General features: G+C 33.9%; 1 protein-coding gene across 24 annotated transcripts in view; it reads left to right on the forward strand.

Annotated features, from left to right (window-relative positions):
* LOC123558649 (teneurin-m-like) overlaps positions 1-20,780 on the forward strand; it is a 241,368-nt gene that overhangs the window by 155,579 nt on the left and 65,009 nt on the right. For 21 of the 24 annotated variants that reach the window (XM_053544291.1, XM_053544306.1, XM_053544307.1 and 18 more), the window contains one exon: positions 13,435-13,803. The exons of 2 other annotated variants lie outside the window; for them this stretch is intronic. In XM_053544291.1, coding sequence (XP_053400266.1) covers positions 13,435-13,803 — 369 coding nt within the window. Of the gene's footprint in view, positions 1-13,434; positions 13,804-18,078; positions 19,055-20,780 lie in introns of those variants that run through there. One more of the 24 variants, XM_053544314.1, reaches the window with a different exon arrangement.

The following is a 20,780-nucleotide window of genomic DNA, read 5'->3' on the forward strand; positions in this document are numbered from 1 at the left end:
GTAAAAAATATTGTTCTTACAAGATTTCATATTTATGTCGTAGGGCGCCCCACAGGGTCTCGCTGGTTCAGGGGGGGTAATTGGGGTTTTAGCTCGGGTAGGGCCCCTGTGGGTTCCTTTTCCGCATTTAAACGACAAGCTGCCCAGTGACAGGGGGGTCAGCCCAAGACTGTAGGGCTTACTCAGTTATGTTGATTGATAACAGTTCTTAAAATTTCTATAAATTTATTCCGTGTTCTATTCAGCAATAACAATAACAATGATATAACATTAAGTCCCAATTTTCTGTTGTACTATTCTTAAAGTCCTCAAAGTTGTTTTAACTATTTGTATTCCTGTGTTTTACTATTTTCCTATATGTTTCAATGTATTCCAATGTTCCATGTATCTGAGTGTGGCAGACTGTTATACAAGTCTTAAATTATGCCACTGTGGCTAAGTTATGCCACTCAAACAATACAAATCTTTCTTTCCTCAAGTCTAAAAATCAAATCCCCTCAAAATAAAAAAATCTAACATTTTATTTAAGTTTCTGCCAAAAAAAAGTAACCAATCTGATAGTTACGGGTTGTACCCTAAAAATTATTATCCAATGAAATTCTAGATTAAAAACAATGCTTATCTGACAGATAAGTAAATCTTGAGAATTTCTTAAAATGCCTAAAGTTGTCAATGAAAGTTGACACATATTATCAAACAATAAAAGTGCTAAATTACTTAAGATTGTCCAGAAGCCAAATTGATTAAAGTCCTTTTAAGATGAAATATTTGTCTACATTTTATCAAAACAGAATCAGCTTTATTATAGTGAAAATTTAACAACAAAAAGATAAATTCCTGCCCACAGGAAAAGTAGGATTTCCTGCATTTACACTTTTTGAAATAATTCTTTACTGTAATAACAATTTAATGTAAAGAAATCAGAATAACATTTTAAAGAACTAATAAAGATACTGATATTGTAATTCATACATAAACAAGCATTTCTATAATAATTATAATTTGAAAATCTGATGTTTGAAATAAAACCTAAAATAAGCCAAAAGAATCTGACCTTAAAATTTACATTATCACATATTCCCCAAGTGTAACGCAGCGCGTGTTACGTGAAGTTTCTTTGGGGAATATTTTAGCTCAAAGTCAGTTTTTCGGGTATTTATTATTTTTCGCTCGAGTCCACTTAATTGAGGGAATTAGCATAATATCCAGATTCTGTTTCTTCTTTTATTCAGTTTTCAACAACAATATATGGATGTCCACATTATAACAATAATTTCTATGAACACAATTAAATTAATCAAAACTTTGTAATTATCTAGTCGGATATCTCGACATGAAACACAGAAGTATATGTCCTTCTTATTTCGTAGGTAAAATTCTTCTGTCCACAATTATTATTGACTTTTTATGATGTTCATGACAACAATAAAATCAACCAATAATATTGCAGGAAACCTACATGTCCCCTAGCAACAAATCTCGCATATCGCGATACCTAGTGAGATTTCACGTGATTTCACGGGGCCAGGGACCTTTGTCTGCGTGTCAAAAGATTATTATCTTACTAAACAGATATAAAGATTATGTAATAAAATGCAATAAGTCTATTAACAGACATTTAAAAGCAATTACTTTGACACTGCAATATTTTATCAATCTAGTAAGAAATAAAACATTTCTAATATAATGACAGCGTGTATTTTTTTTAAAGATTATTCACAAAATTCGAGTTTTTACATAGATCTATACAACTGCTTTTTAAACATTTCAAAACAAATAATTTAACCGTTGTTTAACACTTATGTCACTGCATGACATCACCCCCTCGTCTTTTTTTTTTCACTCCCGTGAAATGAAATATGAATAATGTTTTTATAATAATTTTAGAAATAAACAATTTACTTAATCATAACGCCGCTGTCAAAAAGCAATATATATATTTTTTTAAATTTGAAATAGAATTTCCCGTACTTCTGATTTTAAGTCAATTCACAAATTTAAATATTTGTTATCTTCTGAAATAACCACGTCCTCTTTTATTGTAATTCCATTGTTTGCCAGTACTTCTGCCATTGTTTGTATTACAGTTTCGGTCATTTACACCGTTCATATTCTTTGCTAACTCGGACACAGTTTCTGTCAATTTCTTCAACTGTTCTTCGTGATTCCGTCTTACGGATATGTAATGGTAGAAATACTGCATAAGTTGCTCACTGGCCGATCCTATGAAGCGATTCCCTGTATCTTCATGTAACCAGAGAAGGAGTGTCTCTAAATTCTCATCTTGTTTCTTATATGATTGTCTGACCGCCTCGATGTCTTCTTTCTGAGACTCGTTTCGTCGAGACGCCAGTTCCAATTTCAATTCTGCTACACTGGACTCCATCTCAGCTGCAGCATTCCTTAGCTTTTCATTTTCTGCGATGAGTACCTCCTTTTCTCGGCTGATCTCGTCAAGGGAATGTCTTACTCTGTCAATTTCCTCCTGCGTTTGCTTCGCAAGTGTGCTAGCATTCAGAGTATTACATTGTCGTTTTCTCGACCCATTACATTTAAGCAGGGATGTATTCGTAATGCAACTTACGAAGAACATGTCGTCTTCCTCATGGAATGGAAATACCAATTCCATTAGTTTCCGGTTCACAAATTCTGTCATTCGTAGCCTGTCTCGTACTTGTTGTCTTGCTGATTTTGTGATGGTATTCCGCACTCTGTTTGCCGAGCAGGTTCTAGCGAAATGTCCTTGTTTCAGACATTTATTACACATAGCGGACTGCGCGCGGCACTTCTCATATTTATGTGTAAGTCCACATCGCGTACACGTAACACAATTTTTGGCATTGTCGTTCCGGTATGTCCATTTGTTTTGTTCTCGGAAGTCCGGTTTACGTCCACAAATATTCATCTTTTCAATTAAAGTTATATCAACCTATTTTGTGAATTCACAAGTTCCAATATTTTACGTGTAGATGCACTCGCTTTTGTGATGGTACCAAGAAAGTCAAGTGAACATAGAAGCTCCTTGTACCTGGTTTCTAGCACCATCTCCTGTCGTAGGGCGCCCCACAGGGTCTCGCTGGTTCAGGGGGGGTAATTGGGGTTTTAGCTCGGGTAGGGCCCCTGTGGGTTCCTTTTCCGCATTTAAACGACAAGCTGCCCAGTGACAGGGGGGTCAGCCCAAGACTGTAGGGCTTACTCAGTTATGTTGATTGATAACAGTTCTTAAAATTTCTATAAATTTATTCCGTGTTCTATTCAGCAATAACAATAACAATGATATAACATTAAGTCCCAATTTTCTGTTGTACTATTCTTAAAGTCCTCAAAGTTGTTTTAACTATTTGTATTCCTGTGTTTTACTATTTTCCTATATGTTTCAATGTATTCCAATGTTCCATGTATCTGAGTGTGGCAGACTGTTATACAAGTCTTAAATTATGCCACTGTGGCTAAGTTATGCCACTCAAACAATACAAATCTTTCTTTCCTCAAGTCTAAAAATCAAATCCCCTCAAAATAAAAAAATCTAACATTTTATTTAAGTTTCTGCCAAAAAAAAGTAACCAATCTGATAGTTACGGGTTGTACCCTAAAAATTATTATCCAATGAAATTCTAGATTAAAAACAATGCTTATCTGACAGATAAGTAAATCTTGAGAATTTCTTAAAATGCCTAAAGTTGTCAATGAAAGTTGACACATATTATCAAACAATAAAAGTGCTAAATTACTTAAGATTGTCCAGAAGCCAAATTGATTAAAGTCCTTTTAAGATGAAATATTTGTCTACATTTTATCAAAACAGAATCAGCTTTATTATAGTGAAAATTTAACAACAAAAAGATAAATTCCTGCCCACAGGAAAAGTAGGATTTCCTGCATTTACACTTTTTGAAATAATTCTTTACTGTAATAACAATTTAATGTAAAGAAATCAGAATAACATTTTAAAGAACTAATAAAGATACTGATATTGTAATTCATACATAAACAAGCATTTCTATAATAATTATAATTTGAAAATCTGATGTTTGAAATAAAACCTAAAATAAGCCAAAAGAATCTGACCTTAAAATTTACATTATCACATTTACCTCCAAATGTAAATGCTTCAGTACTATCGAGATAAAAATTTGAATTACAGAAACACTATACGGTATTAAAATCAAATGTTTCGGTAATTTGAACTGTTTCTGTTATCTTTTCTTCAGATCTTGAAAGTTTTCTGGAATTTTTTTTATGATATTATGGAATTCAATATGAAATATAAGAAGAAATAAGAAAATTATCCAATATTTTAATGTCAAAGACAGAACTGAGACATGGAGTGCACCTGCTTCAACATGATTCAGCATTTTCTATGTACAATTCAGTTCTAAGAATTTCTTATAAAATTGTCTGCACATGCAACATACCCGTATAAATCACATATTTTAGAGATTTCATTACTCTGCTCTTCCTCTGTTATTATTATTTCTAAAATGTGCTCTCTGCAAAGGAGTTAGATTTATCATGTTTCCTATAAAGTACTCTTCAGGAAGAAGGTATAATTTGTATTCTCAGGAAGTCTACAATTTCAATGCATCCTGTTTTGTTATTTTCTGCTGTTGAGGTGGTTATTTATGATCACAACTGATCAAAGTTTGCTTTTAAACAATTTTAACAATGATTTATATTGGATTATCCTTAGAATTTGCCAGTCATTGTAGTAAAATGCAATACAATTCAAGAGGCAGCGCGAGGCATTGAAGGAAATAATCCTGTATAATAATAATCGGAGCTGTGCACTCTGTTGCAGTTCTTAGAAAACAGATTATTTGCATATTTAATCAAAATTACCCATCAAAACAAAAAAATACCTTTAGAAAATGCTACAGAAGACAGCCAACTTGGTGGCACAGGGTTTTGGCATTTCTTGGAAAAAAATCTCATCTTTAAATAAATATTTTCATAATGATAATTTTGGTGCTGTTGTTGTTATAATTTTTGTCCAACTCATTCACTCTTTGCCTCATGGACAGTCAGACTGGAGACCAAAAGGGACAATGCTTTTGTTTGTTCTGTTGTTGTTTTTTTCTGCTAAATTGTTCGGATTTTACATTAAGAAAACAAACTTAGAACACGGATTATGTTTGCAGTTACTGGATGTCTTGAAAATGTTCAGGCTAATAAATTCAGTGACCATCATGATTAAATTATAATTATTTTGAATGTGTTATTGAGTTGGCTAAACGCTATCAAGCGTTCCCTTACGAAAATGAAACATGGAAACAAGCTGGCATTAAGCTGCAAGGTAACTGTCAATGATCTGGCAACAGTCTGTCAAAAAAAAAAGGTAACTGGAAATAATCTGACTCCTATATGGGAACAAACTTCCAAGAAAAAAAGTTTAGCTGAAAATAATATGGACACTATTTCCATATTATTTCCAGTTTCTGGGAATAATCTGCAAACTATATGACAATAAACTGGCTCATAACAATCAGCATGTAAACACACTGACAATATTGTCAGCTTGTTTCCAGTGTCTGGAAGATATCTGGCAGGAAAATGGCAAGAAACTGGAAATAAAAAACATAATTTCTATAATCGAATTGAATGAGTACTGAGATACCAGCTTGCATACAAAAACTTAAGCAAAAAATGCTATGTGGAAAAAGGGGCTTAATTTTGGAAAAAAGTATAGTTATGGGACCTGCTTAGTACATGTCAGGTCATGACATTGAACAAGTGTGTAATTAGTTTCAATCTGTAATTTTGTAAAAAAGAAAAAAAAAAAAAAAAAAAAAAAAAAAAACAGGGGCATGTCCAATAACTTCTATTCTTTAAATAATCGAGATAAAAATTACATAAGTGACAATATTGTATGGATTGGCTGTCTGTCTGACAGTACATTGGATATAAATTTACTCAGAGCAGATTCTGACAATACACTGGCCACACAATGGCAATACACTGGCAATATACCCATCTTAGCAATTTTCACAGCAAAACAAATATTACAAGACACCTTATCAAAATGGCCAAGTGTTGCATTTTTCCCTCCAAAACTATTTTCAGTTTTCAATAGTTTTCCAGCGCTGATGGCCACATTGTAAAGGTACTTTTTCATCATTATACAGTTACTTGTTTTCATTGTAACACAGATTCTGTCCGCAACAAGTATTTTTGCTAAACAGATACAGAAATTTTCAAAGTCATGTATTGTCGCTACCCTGTAAAATTAAACTTGCAGATTTACCATAAGCTTTGTCAAATTTCCTTTGGTTTCAATATTATATTATTGATAACTGAAATATTGCAAATCTGAATTTGTATTAAAATTGAGTCACAAGCAAATGAAGGTTTTAAGTCACATTAAAATTCATATTAAACATTAATAAGGATAAATAGAAAAAAATATATACTGACACTAAACTGGAAACAAACTTCCCATACACTGACAATGCTATGACAATACAATGGTAATAAAGACAATTTTCCTAGGGGGAAATAAAAAAAATTAGTAACACTGAGTAGTAAGCGATATATTGGGATACTAGTCCATCTTTAGCTCAGTAGGTAGAGCGTCGATCTACGGATCATGGGGTCGTGTGTTCGATCTTAGGACGGGGCTTATGTTCTCCGTGACTATTTGATAAATGACATTGTGTCTGAAAGCATTAGTCATCCACCTCTGATTCATGTGGGGAAGTTGGCAGTTACTTACAGAGAACAGGTTTATACTGGTACAGAATTCAGGAACACTGGTTAGGTTAACTGCCCCCTGTTACATGACTGAAATACTGTTGAAAAACAGCATTAAACCCAAAACAAACAAACAAAACTAGTCCATCTGCCACACTAATGTATACCCGCTGTTACATGACTGAAATACTGTTGAAAAACGGCGTTAAAACCCAAAACAAAAAAACACTCATGTATAAGTGCTCATAACTTTGTACTGCATAAAGGAATTTAGTTAAAACTTTAAATAATGATTCCAGTTTGCTAAAGTGTTTCTCTTGTCCATGTAAGAGAGCCTGGCATGTTGTGACTGACTATACACTGACAATACAATGACAACACACTGGCAATATGCCAGTGTGTTGTCAGAAAAATATTTCCAGTTGACTGGCTGTGCACTGACAATACAAGGACAACAGACTGGAAAGTCCAAAAAGCCGCTTGTTGTCAGTTGTGTATCCAGTGTGTTGCCAGATTGACATTGCATACCAGTTTGTTGCCAGATTGTTGTCAGTGTTTATTTCCAGATACCTCTATATAATTTAGCTCCTTCAAATAGTTTTATATGAAAAATCAATGAAATTTTGTTAAAACGTCATTACAAACATCACTGACAACAAACTGTATATAAACTGACAGCAGACTGGAAGTTAAATTTTACAGCTGGTTTTCAGGTCTGGAAATCAGCTGACAAGCACATGGACACATGATGGTTATTAAGTGGCAACACACTGGATCAGTTTATTGTCAGCTCTGGAAATAGGCTGGCAAGTAACTGGATTTTAGAGTATTATTGACTGGAAACAAACTGGACATAAACTGACCACACACTGACAATAGGGAAGGTTTTTCATAAGGGTTTGACAAGTCCTTGCTATCGCACGATTTCTCATTCTTAAATGGCCTCACAACACAGCGAAGTGATGTAGTTCCATTGGATTGTCTCTAATTTCAAAGAGTTCATTGATCGCATGAAGTTCATTTATGTCAATCCTATTTGCTATGACCAATATATGATGTAATCTGTCATATTTATGACTTGTAATTGTGCAATACTCGAATAAAGCCATGTATTTTCTTCCGCGGTAACTCATTAAGCATAAACACGCATAACGATTCTGCGGGATTTGGTAATACATTTGCGCATATGATTATGGTGATGAATTTTATGCCCTTTTGTCACAAAATAGCAAATATGATGTTCACAAATTCAAATAAAAACTGCATATTAACTTACTAGCCAAATTATCCATTTGTTACCCTGTCCGTTTCAAAAAATAATCTTTAAAATCATTGCGCAAATAACAAATTTATTGTGCTGTGCATTTTATGAATTGCGCAGGCTTACAAAGCTTGCGTAACATCCAGCGAAAGACAAAATATAGTTCCAGAACATACTGCTAGTATTTTATTGAGTGGGAGGGGCCTCCGTGGCCGAGTGGTTAAGGTCGCTGACTTCAAATCACTTGCCCCTCATTGATGTGGGTTCGAGCCTCACTCGGGGCGTTGAATTCTTCATGTGAGGAAGCCATCCAGCTGGCTTACGGAAGGTCAGTGGTTCTACCCAGGTGCCCGCTCGTGATAAAATAATGCACGGAGGGGCACCTGGGGTCTTCCTCCACCATCAAAGCTGGAACGTCGCCATATGACCTATAATTGTGTCGGTGCGACGTTAAACCCAACAAAATAAATAAAATAAATTTATTGAGTGGGTACCTCTGAAAGCATTATGGAATGTCTCTTATCAAAGAGTTTACATTCTCATCCATCAGAGGTTCGTCAAAATCCCGAGACAAACCTCTGATTTATTTCCATCGTTTACTTGGTGAGCATGCGCACTCGTAATTACTATCGGGAGTGGTTTCAGCCAATCATTGTTCGCCATTATTTGGAACTCCGAATTGAAACTTCAAAAAATATGTAAACAAGATACTTGCTTACGATGGATAAAGGCTGTATTCCATGACTGCGATAAATAAAGATTTATTACTGTAATTCGACGTTAAGAGATTTACATCAAGAAATAATAATATTCGTCGTAAATATACATCGAATTCCCTCGATAATATGGAAAGGATGCGGTCACGCTTTTCGCGGACGATTTTGATTGGTTCGCTACGATTTGTCGCGAAACGACGCTGATTGGCTGAAACGTTTTACCTGTAAAGTAACCAAACCATAAATATCGGCGAAATGTGCCAGAGGTTCATCCGGAGAACCACGGTAGACCTCTGGTATGCGAGAATGAGAGTTTACCACATCGATGAAATTAAATTATGACAACTTCATTTTAAATGACCCGAAGAAGATATGTGTAGTACGTTAATTCTTCCGCGAGACTTCGCGGATGAATCCTAACTACATTCTGGACACTTCTCGGCGAACACACGTGACCTGTTTATAACAACACTTCTACAACTTTGCGTGGGTTGAATTTTGCAGTCAGTAAACGGATAAATTATCGGAAGAAGAAGCTCTTACTGGTTTGTTTAGTTACTACTGATTTTAAAAATGATATTAATTCTTATTTTTCGAGAAATAAACAAATCGGCGAAACATTAAATTGTATTTTCTTGTATTCTGGACACTTCTCGGCGAACACGCGTGACCTGTTTATAACAACGCTTCTACAACTTTGCGTGGGTTGAATTTTGCAGTCAGTAAACGGATAAATTATCGGAAGAAGAAGCTCTTACTGGTTTGTTTAGTTACTACTGATATTAAAAATGATTTTAATTCTTATTTTTCGAGAAATAAACAAATCGGCGAAACATTAAATTGTATTTTCTTGTAGTTTTTGAAATCGAAAGTAGATCGTCTATGTTTGGCTACATGATAGATATTATTGTAACAGAAATGATTCTAGAATTTATTTTTATTACACCTACATATAATCTATGTCAGACTCGTATTCTAGTCCTGAGGCATGATCTGAAAGTAAAAAGATGAAGTGACAGTCATACTTTGGATATTGTAATACATGTACTAGAAAGAATCTAGGTAATATTTAGAAATTGAAACAGAAGATTTTCAGTTAAAATCGCACCAAAGGCTGTATCAAGGGTCTACATATTCAAATATTTCTTGTGTTAATACCCCAAACCCTACTTGCAGGAGGGGGTATCCTCCCAGACCCTTCCCCCATATTGCCACTTTACAGTTTGATACATTTGCCCTTTTACCACCTGCCGCAATGCCCATTTCAAAATCTGACTGCAATTTAAAGCGGAAAGAAACACCCCTTCCCACACCCACCCTGCTACCGACCAAGTAAAAATGGCTCAAACGTTTTTCTGCCCAGTCTGGGCCTGTCTGTCTACATGAATCAAAATGGATAATTGAAAGTGGATGGACTTCGGGATAACAGACATGATTTTTAAGGGGTTAACAAGTCTGAAATAGAATAAATGATAGTTTTAACTAAAAAAGAACTGCATTTATTAATATCGGTTACACTATATATTTACACTCGGCAACATTTACATACATGTATCTCTAAACACAAAAGTAAGTATACTTTAAATTGACATCACTTATAATATGATTTAACAATACCTAACATATGACAAGGCTATCGCCAGGCCCATTATAATATCTGTAAAATATCAGTTCTTTCGTCCATCCATTACAAATTGTATGTGGCAATCCGTGCTGTAAAATTTTAATATTATAAATTGTCATATTCAAATTTTATCATGTGCGAATATATACCAGCCGATAATTGCCTCTTCTGGCAATGCCGGAGGCAAATGTTTACTGGAAAAATATATAAAGTCATGGGCAGTATCTTAGTGTCAGCTGTCAAATTGTAGTTTGTACTTTCAACAATTTTATTTCTGCGAGCCACTTCAATTTTAGAGAAATATATTGGGTTTAAATACTTGTATAATGTCAATCAAAGTTTTACTAGGCATCGACCGAATGTTCATTTCATTTATTGTAAAAAAATCTCTCTTTAGTTGGGGGAAAAAAACTGAAAACAAACTGAAACTGGTTCACTATACTGTCAGTACATCAATCATTAGCCGACTCAGGCCCTTCAGGCCTTTGATTTTTTTTACTAAAATCATTTCCAAAATAAAAATGTGAACATTGGGCAGAGGCTTAAAAATTATATAGGTTTATTTTGAGAGCAATAAATTCATACACAGACTGTTGTATTTTGATGCCAAGTTTGAACTGAGATTTTTCTATGCCTCTAAGTTGTTTTATGTGGAAGAGATCCTTACAAGAATGCTAGACAATTTTTCCACAGTTCCACTGAAAATTATTCTGTCAGCTGGAAGCATGTTGTATGTAGTTCCTGCATGCGTCTTCAGCATTAACCTGTCAGGCTGAACCATGTTTTATACAAAGTTTTATCATGCAATTGTCGGGTCTCGGACCACCAAAGCTGTTGTGGCACTCAAATGGGACAATATTGATTTAAAAACCATTTGTTTCTGTAAATAACAGTTTTACACAGGATTGATCGAAAGATTGTACAAATTTATTTCATCATTGGTGATATATTGTTACAGTTTATAACTTCTATCTTAGATATATTATGGCACTTCCATTTAACGATTTGAGGTTTCGTTTCAAATAATTGCAATCTGAGATTTGGTTTCAATAAATTATCTCGGCAGGAAATGTATTCTGACGATAAAAGGTTACATTCCAAATATAAATTCCATCTCGATATGTCTTAAATAATGACAGTGCAACTAATACCAGTTATTGCATTGAATTTTAGTGCTGTTACAATTTAATTAAACAATATCTTCTGCAACGGCAGGTGAATAAGTAATTATTAAAAGTGACACTGGTCTCTAGAGATATTGCTGAAAATTCTGTCATTTGAAACAATGTTGTTTGTTGTTCTGCTTATGTTGCTATTAAACATAAACTTGTCAGATTGTACCAAATTCTGTATAAATCTACTTCATATCAGGTCTCACAACACCAAGCCATTTAAATGAGAAACTTTGTTTCTTTAAATAACAGTTTTACACAGGATTTAATTGAAAGATAGTACAAATTTATTACAGCATTGTTGATATATTATTAAAGTTAATAACTTCAATCTTAGATATATTGTAACACTTCAATAAAGCAGTATGAGGTTTCATTTCAAATAATTGCAGTCTGAGGTTTGGTTTCAATAAATAACCTCAGCAGGAAATGCAATCTAATGATAAAACGTAACATTCCAGATATAAATTCCTTCGCAATATGTCTTAAATAATGAAGTTTCAGCTAATGCCAGTAATTGGATAGAAATCTAGCAATATTACGATTTAATTTAATGACATCTTGTACAACAACGGGGAATACGTAATTAAATTGCAGTCTTCATTTCTCCAAATGTCTCAACTGTAACCTTTTATTGCTTTTCTTAAGCCGTCTTTTTCGTTTGAAAATCGTACAAATTGATTCATACAAAATTAGATTATTAAAAAGAAATATTTAAAAAAATTAACGAAGTCATTTAAGTCATGTTCGAGATATTAGAGTTAATTAAGATATAGAAATAATTACTTTATGAGTTGATACGTTACATTATTTTGGGGGATAATTACGACTTTGTAGATGATGAATTTGAAGATGTGATGTTGGAGATAGTTTCCTGAAAATGAACATTATCTGTTTTATTATGTACCGCCTTCTGTCAATTAAACTTAATAATGTCAGTTAAGATAAGTGAAAATGTGCGGAATTAAAATTACCCCAAGTTAAGAACTGACGTTAGATATAATATTAGACAAAAAATATGCAATTTATCGTAATTTGATGACATTTTCTTATGATCTGATCCAGAGTAGGAGGCAGACTTACATATTTCTGTAGAAAATGTTGGTTTTATGTCCGATAGGGGCTTATTTAAATGTTATTGCTGGAATTTTTTGATAATTTTATCATTGTACAATATCTGATGAAATAGCATTAATAACATTCTGAAAGACAAAGTGAATGTTGATATATTCAGGTTATCTGAATTGAGTGACAATTACTGTTCTCTTCCAGAATTAAGATATTCTGCCAGACATATTTTTCCTGAATTTGTTATCAACTGACATCTGTTTTCGTTTTATTGTAGATTTTTTAACTGTTTCAGCATGAATTAATTTTGGTTTTGATGTAAACAATTTGTATTTTATTTAAATAATCGAGTCTGGATCAGTTTTTCTGTTTTTATCTTATTTTCTGCATTCTATCACAAATCTTTCTAAATCTGTAGTTCATGAGTATCATAAAAACTTATATAAAAATTGATGTACTTCTAATAATTATTATGAAAAGTAAAATGTTCGAAAAAAAAAGAAGAGAAAAGATACACATAAAGAACCAGGGACCGGTTTCACAAAGCCCTCTTTGGACAGAGTTTCAGAACATTTCTTATGTAAATTTATTTTTACTATTCGGTTGTTCTTAAAACTTAAGTGGAATGTAAACACAATGTTAAATGAAGGACGTCTTCTTTAAAATGTTGCAAGTAATATCCTATGAAAGGAAGCAGATTACTTACTGTAATGAAACAGGCCTCAGTACTAGTCCTGTTCCATTTTATAACTTGACCAGTGGTGCATCAGAGTATTTTAAAATTCTAACTTAGTAAAACTGATAAATATCGTGTATTTATTGTAATATGTAGCTATTATATGTTGCACATTGTTGTTATGTTACGTGTTGCTCACGATAAATGTTGTGTTGTGTTTATGTTGTCAGGAATCACAACGGGAAATGAGTACATGAGCACTCCAATAACCCCTCTGATGGACAAAGCAACCAATAAAAATATTCCGACACACAAAAAGCTGAAAGGTCGTACCCATTCTGCAACTTCTACATCATCCAACGGTCGTTTATACAGTTACGTTAGTGGGTCAGACGGCGATGAGGATGAGAACGACAACGACACATCATCATCAAGTAATCGGAGACGTCGGCATTGGAGAAAGGGTTCTCCGCACAGTACGATATCCTCGTCCAATGAAATGGACACTTACAGAATGAGAAACGATCAAGTTTCACATTTGTCACTGTCAGAAGATTCAGATGGTGAAAATGGAACGCCGTCACGATACTCCCAAACAGGTAATATAGTGCCCCTTTGTTTGAAGCGGTGGCTTAACAAAACTAATTACCAATTAGTGACCAGAGTTCAGTTTTTAAAGGTCAGGTCAAATGACTGCTCTGCAGATTCTCATCAAATTTCTTTGGTTTTTTTTTTTTTCAATTGTCATGAACTACACTGTGGATTATCAACAGATTTGGTCTTCCTCACAATAAAAGTCAGATGCGTTGGTTTTTAGCTCACCTGAGCACGAAGTGCTCAAAGGTGAGCTTTAGTGATCACCCTGTGTCCGGCGTCCGTCGTCGTCCGTCGTCCGTCCGTCCGTCCGTCCGTCGTCAACAATTTGACTGTTAACACTCTAGAGGTCACATTTTTGACCCAATCTTAATGAAACTTGGTCAGAATGTTACCCTCAATAAAATCTTGGACGAGTTCGATATTGGGTCATCTGGGATCAAAAACTAGGTCATCAGGTCAAATCAAAGGAAAAGCTTGTTAACACTCTAGAGGTCACATTTTTGGCCCAATCTTAATGAAACTTGGTCAGAATGTTACCCTCAATAAAATCTTGGACGAGTTCGATATTGGGTCATCTGGGGTCAAAAACTAGGTCATCAGGTCAAATCAAAGGAAAAGCTTGTTAACACTCTAGAGGTTACAATTTTGGCCCAATCTTAATGAAACTTGGTCAGGATGTTACCCTCAATAAAATCTTGGACGAGTTCGATATTGGGTCATCTGGGTCAAAAACTAGGTCACCAGGTCAAATCAAAGAAAAAGCTTGTTAACACTCTAGAGGTCACATTTTTGGCCCAATCTTAATGAAACTTGGTCAGAATGTTACCCTTAATAAAATCTTGGACGAGTTCGATATTTGGTTATCTGGGTTCATAAACTAGGTCACCAGGTCAAATCAAAGGAAAAGCTTGTTAACACTGTAGAAGCCGCATTTATGACTGTAACTTCATGAAACTTGGTCAGATTGTTAATATTGATGATCTTAAGGTCCAGTTTGAATCTGGGTCATGTAGGATAAAAAACTAGGTCACCAAGCCAAATGAAATGAAAAGCTAGTTTACACTAGAGGCCACATTTATGACCATACCTTAATGAAACTTGGTCAAATCTTGATGATCTATAGCTCAAGTTCAAATCTGGGTTAGGTGGGGTCAAAAACTAGGTCACTAGGTCTATATCAAAGAAAAGCTTGTTAACACTCTAGAGGCCACATTTATGACTATATCTTCATGAAACTTAGTCAGAATGTTAAACTTGATGATCTTTAGGGCAATTTTGAATCTGGGTCATGTCGGGTCAAAAACTAGGTCACCGGTCAAATCAAAGGAAAAGCTAATTAACACTGTAGAGGCCACGTTTATGACCATATCTTCATGAAACTTAGTCAGAATGTTAATCTTGATGATCTTTAGGTCAAGTTTAAATCTGGGTCAGATGGAGTCAAAAACTAGGTCACTAGGTCATATCAAAGAAAAAGCTTGTTAACACTCTAGAGGCCACATTTATGACTATATCTTCATGAAACTTAGTCAGAATGTTAAACTTGATGGTCTTTAGGTCAAGTTCGAATCTGGGTCATGTCGGGTCAAAAACTAGGTCACGGGGGTCAAATAAAAGGAATAGTTAGTTAACACTTTAGAGGCCACATTTATGACCATATCTTAATGAAACTTGGTCAGAGTGTTAATCTTGATGATCTATAGGTCAAGTTTAAATCTGGGTCAGGTGTTTAAAAAAACTAGGTCACTAGGTCAAATCAAAGGAAAAGCTTGTTAAGACTCTAGAGGCCAGATTTATGACTGTATCTTCATGAAACTTAATCAGAATGTTAATCTTGATGATCTTTAAGTCAAGTTCGAATCTGGGTCATGTGGGGGCAAAAACTAGGTCACCGGGTCAAATCAAAGGAAAAGCTAGTTAACACTTTAGAGGCTACATTTATGATCATATCTTAATGAAACTTGGTCAGAATGTTGATCTTGATGATCTTTAGGTCAATAGGTCAGGTGAGCGATACAGGGCCTTCATGGCCCTCTTGTTTCTTTTAAATTGCCATATTAGCTTTTGTGTTGTGTTGCATGATATTTTGTGGTGAATGTACATAATTATATTATTATTATATACAGCGCTTTCCATGTCAGTTACATACAAAGGCAGCGACTCTGGATGCCAGATTAATAAGCAGTAACAGAATCTAGTGAACAACAATAATTGTTAAACATTTTGTATTATAGAAATAAGCAGGTAAATAATTGTATTATTAAGATAATTTAGGTTTAAGGTGCTTCTTTGACACATTTTGGTGTAGGTAAAGAGGTTAATTTTGAAACTTGCAAGACCTGTAGCATAGTGTACAAGCTGTAGATTTTTTATAACCTTTGAAAATGTTTTCATATCTTTGCAACTTTAAGTCAGTTCTTGACTTTTAAGTCAGTTAATACCACAATATTATGATGCAAGGGGATAATTGTCACAAATATTATCTCTCACTTATCTAAGACCTTTGTATATAATCCTATTAAGGGGATTTTGTCCATCTATTCAGGTATTTACCCCCTTAAGTTACACAAAAAAAGAAAACTATCAGGCGGGTTTGGTAAAACTGTAAAATATCTGATTGTGTTACACAAACAATTGAATAGGTTGAATAATATATAAGTATAGAGTTGGTGTGAAACATTTAAGCAGTTTTTGTCAAAAGGTGTTTTGGGACCATAAATTGCGACTTGGTAATAGGAAACACTATATCAAAGTGGACACGCTATTAGCACCAAATTTGAAGCAAAGTTGCTAAGCTATTTCAACAATGTGCATAACTTGGGACAAATGATTTCAGTTTTGATGTTAAATTCCCTGAGCCCACATTTCATAAATTTTCTGTTTATGAAAGAATAATAGAATTTAAAAGGGAAAATTTGCTGTTGCAGATTTTGATAAGATGTTGCAGTCATTGAAAAGCAATGTTAAAATGATATTTATGCAATATAAACAAAAGTTGTAGCAATTTATAATATTGGAAAAGCATTTTTAAGTCCATTTCAATATTGGAAATATGGAAACTGCAGATCTGTAATAGAAATAAAGAATACAGAAATAAACTGTACACGTTTTCTTTGGTTAAGGAGTTGCTGTGAAGTTTGTTGCATTTAATTAAGTTTTACTATTCTTCAGTGATTCATATGCGGATGTTGTCAGTTTTTTGAGTCTAGGTTATGACAAAATAAACCCAAAGAAAACAACAGTAAGTCCAAGAAAAGAAACTAAAACTTTGATACAGCCCTACTTAATTGAAAATTTTAGGCTACAGAATTAATTGTCTGTATTAGGAGCATTATAGACAACTGCTTGACCTATTCCCTGTAGAAGAAAAAAAAATGGATAATATTTGAAAAATAACAATGTTTTAAAAGTCTGTGAAAAATATGTTGTAGCTTTTTTGTGTCCCAGTTGCTCATGGACATCTAGTTGAAATCCTTTTTCCATGAGAAAGAAGGATGACACATAATTAAGAATTAAATTTTAGAAAAATAAAGGGCAGAAATTACCTACCACAAGGCCGGACAAAATGGCAGCTGCAACCTGCGGTGCATTTTCATTCTTGTTGTTCACAGTTGTAACAAGGTGGAAATAATACATAGCAAACACCTGCAAAATATATCAGCATGTGAGATAATTGATGACATCACTGATTGGCAGCTTTGATTGACAGATGAGAAACAATCAACAAGAGTGATCTCCCTTGAATCTAAGAAGTAACAAGAAATATGCTTTTGTAGATGTGTGTGTGTGGAATTTGGATTATAAAGATTGTAAAGTATTTGGGCAGAAAGGATAGCTTACGTTTTTTGTGTACAATTTGTCTGGAAGTACCATTGTTTTCTTGTTTAATTCATAGTTACTTTCAATAGTGCTGACGGATTTAGGAGAAAATTATGGGAATTGTGAAGTTAATAGTTATAATTTGGAACTAAATGATCATTGATCGTAACAACATGCTTTCATTATACATATGATTATTCTCCCAGTTTATGAAGACTGATACAAAAATAATAACTGGGAAAAATGTATTTACATTTTTTTCTCCCTCTTTCTCTCATATTTTTGAAAATATGATTTATTTATAGAGAAAAATGAGAGGAATTTATACTACCAATTACTAAAGGACACTTCAAGTTAAAATGATTAGCTGCTTTTTGGCTGAATTGCCATTTTTATGATTTATTGGACAATTTTAAATGGGGGAGTCTTCATTCTCTATGCATGGACAAATGGTCAATTAAGCGTAATATCTCCCTCAGTGAAAAAGGTTATGACAAAAACTGTTACAATCAGAGGACTTTCAGCATTCCAACTGAACAAGAATTGTATTAAGTTACACTATAAAGCTGCTTTATAAAGAAAACATGCAAATAAGCAAGTTTTTGAGGTTCTGACGAGCAAAGAAATGTTGAATAGCAAGGCAAAGATGGTTGGCAGAGGATCAGTGTTAATGTGTTTTCATTTGAGCTAGAATGTGAGAAGTGGATTAGTGAAGAGTTAGTTAGAAAACGTGCCGATTTCTTTTATAATGCTCTTCAGTAGAAGATTGGATTTTGACAGATTTAGCAGATTTTTGTGCAAATATTGAATGTGGATTTAAGACTTTGGCTTTTCTGCTTAATATATGCAGAAATATGTATTGTACTGGTGCGATTATTTGGATAAACATTTTTTTCGGAAATTATAGAGTAAAGATGATTTTATTGCTGCAAATGATTGGCTGAGTTTGATTGGCATTATGTAAATTATTTGAAATAAACTGGAATTAGACGCAGGACTTTAATTACAGAGTTAAACTTCTTGTGAAATGGAAGCATTGAAATAGTCTTGTGGAAACTTTTTTGCATGGTTTACTGATGAAATAACTTGGCAGAAAGAAGGTGATATTTTTGTGGGAGCAACAGTGATATACAAGAAGTTTGTTTATAAACATTCACTCTGGTATAAATCAGATTACTCCTGTAGGTACACAAAAATATAACAGAAAAACAGTGTACTTGAGAGGAATTTTCTGTGAAGAACTAAGTTCATTAGTAAGATAAACATTGTTTGTGATTTTATGTGAATACGGGTAGAATATTGTGTTTGCGACTGGAATAAATATGTTTGGATGTGACTGCACCTGCGACAATATGAAACGATCAAGTTATCATGGCGGAAGTGCGTTTTCGTTCAGCTCTGGAATATACTACCAGATAGGGTCTGACCAAGGAGGTATTACAATCTTTTAGTGAATTAGGGGAAGAAGCTAGTTTTCATATAAGTTCCAGGCTGTTTGTATTTCATACATGGAATTTTAATACTACATGTATGTATAGGGTTCAATAAGTGACTCTGATGGTCGCAAAGGCAGAATCACTTGCCGCCAGCAAGCTAAGGGTTAAATGATTACATTGATTTGATATGCTTTAATTCAGTTTTCTGTAGAAATAAGTCTCTACGGCTCCAGATTTAGTTAATTTTTCTGATTATTTTAAGCTGAACCTTACACAACATAAAATATTTTCACATAAATACATATGATACATTCTGTACATATTGACACAGCCGTGTTGTTTTTTTCATACACTATTGAAAACTAGACCAGACTGAAAACATGTGCAATATTAAATTATTAATCAAAAGAAAAATATAAACAAATGTGTTGTGGGAGTAGTCATCTGGATTTCTAACCCTTTATCAATTAATATGGCAATTACATGCCATATGACAACATAATTAATGGTGTAATCATATAAAGACAACACTTCTACTTGATGGAATTTATTTATAGATAATTACTGCAAAATCTCCCTCAGTATGTGCTTATCTGTAATCATTATCTAATGTGCATGCATCTGTAGCATCTGGTAGTAATAAACATGGACCTCCTGTTGAGTTATCTGACTTTTTACGTTTCATCAAGGTCTTGAGTTAATTACCTCCCTTTACAAACATTGTTTTTTTATCAGTTTAAACAAGTTCATCTCTATTTATAGTAGATGTAGAAATAAAATCTACAATTTTTGACAATTGAATATCCTGTTTGTCCAAAATGTGGTTTACTTGACGATCTTCTCATTCAGAATTACCTCCCTTTGTGTATTTTAGTGTACTGTGTTATTCAGCCAGACATGTTATAAATTGTAATGTAATGTTATAAACTGATTTTTTGATAGTTTTAAAGTTATTACAAGTCTTTGTTAAATTTCTGTAATGCTTTTAATTTCATGTTAAAAACATTTGAGCCGTGCCATGAGAAAACCAACATAGTGGGTTTGCGACCAGCATGGAGCCAGACCAGCCTGCGCATCTGCGCAGTCTGGTCAGGCTCCATGCTGTTCGCTTTAAAGCCTATTTGAATTGGAGAAACTGTTAGCGAACAGCATGGAGCCTGACCAGACTGCGCGGATGCGCAGGCTGATCTGGATCCATGCTTGTCGCACACCCACTATGTTGGTTTTCTCATGGCACGGCTCATTTAATGCAGCTATCCAAATAGTTGTTATGTATAATTCAATCATGGTACTTTAATATTACACACATAGTGAGCGTAATAAAGGGAGATAATCATAAACAATGAATATTACACAATATTTCCTACTATGTTAAGCAATATTCAAACCTTTGGTAAATACCTGAGAAAACATTTTTCAGACATAGAATTTAACAAGAAATAGACAAAGTTTATGTCCATGACAAAAAATATGGCAGTTCTATTATAAACAGAGTCATTATGAGCCTTTAAACCAATATGTGAACACCAGTCTGGTAAAGCCTTATTGCAGAAATCTTTAAAAGTTAAAAGTACAAACTAAAAGTACAAACATAATTATATCCAGGTTTGGGTGTTTCCTGGACATTCAGTTATCATCAGATTTCAGTGCCAGTTATTCCAAGGTGAAATGATTACACCTTTTTTATGCTTCACACTGTGTATAGGTATCATTCCATCAGCTAA

Source organism: Mercenaria mercenaria, chromosome 5, assembly GCF_021730395.1.
Source record: "Mercenaria mercenaria strain notata chromosome 5, MADL_Memer_1, whole genome shotgun sequence".
NCBI lineage: Eukaryota > Metazoa > Mollusca > Bivalvia > Venerida > Veneridae > Mercenaria > Mercenaria mercenaria.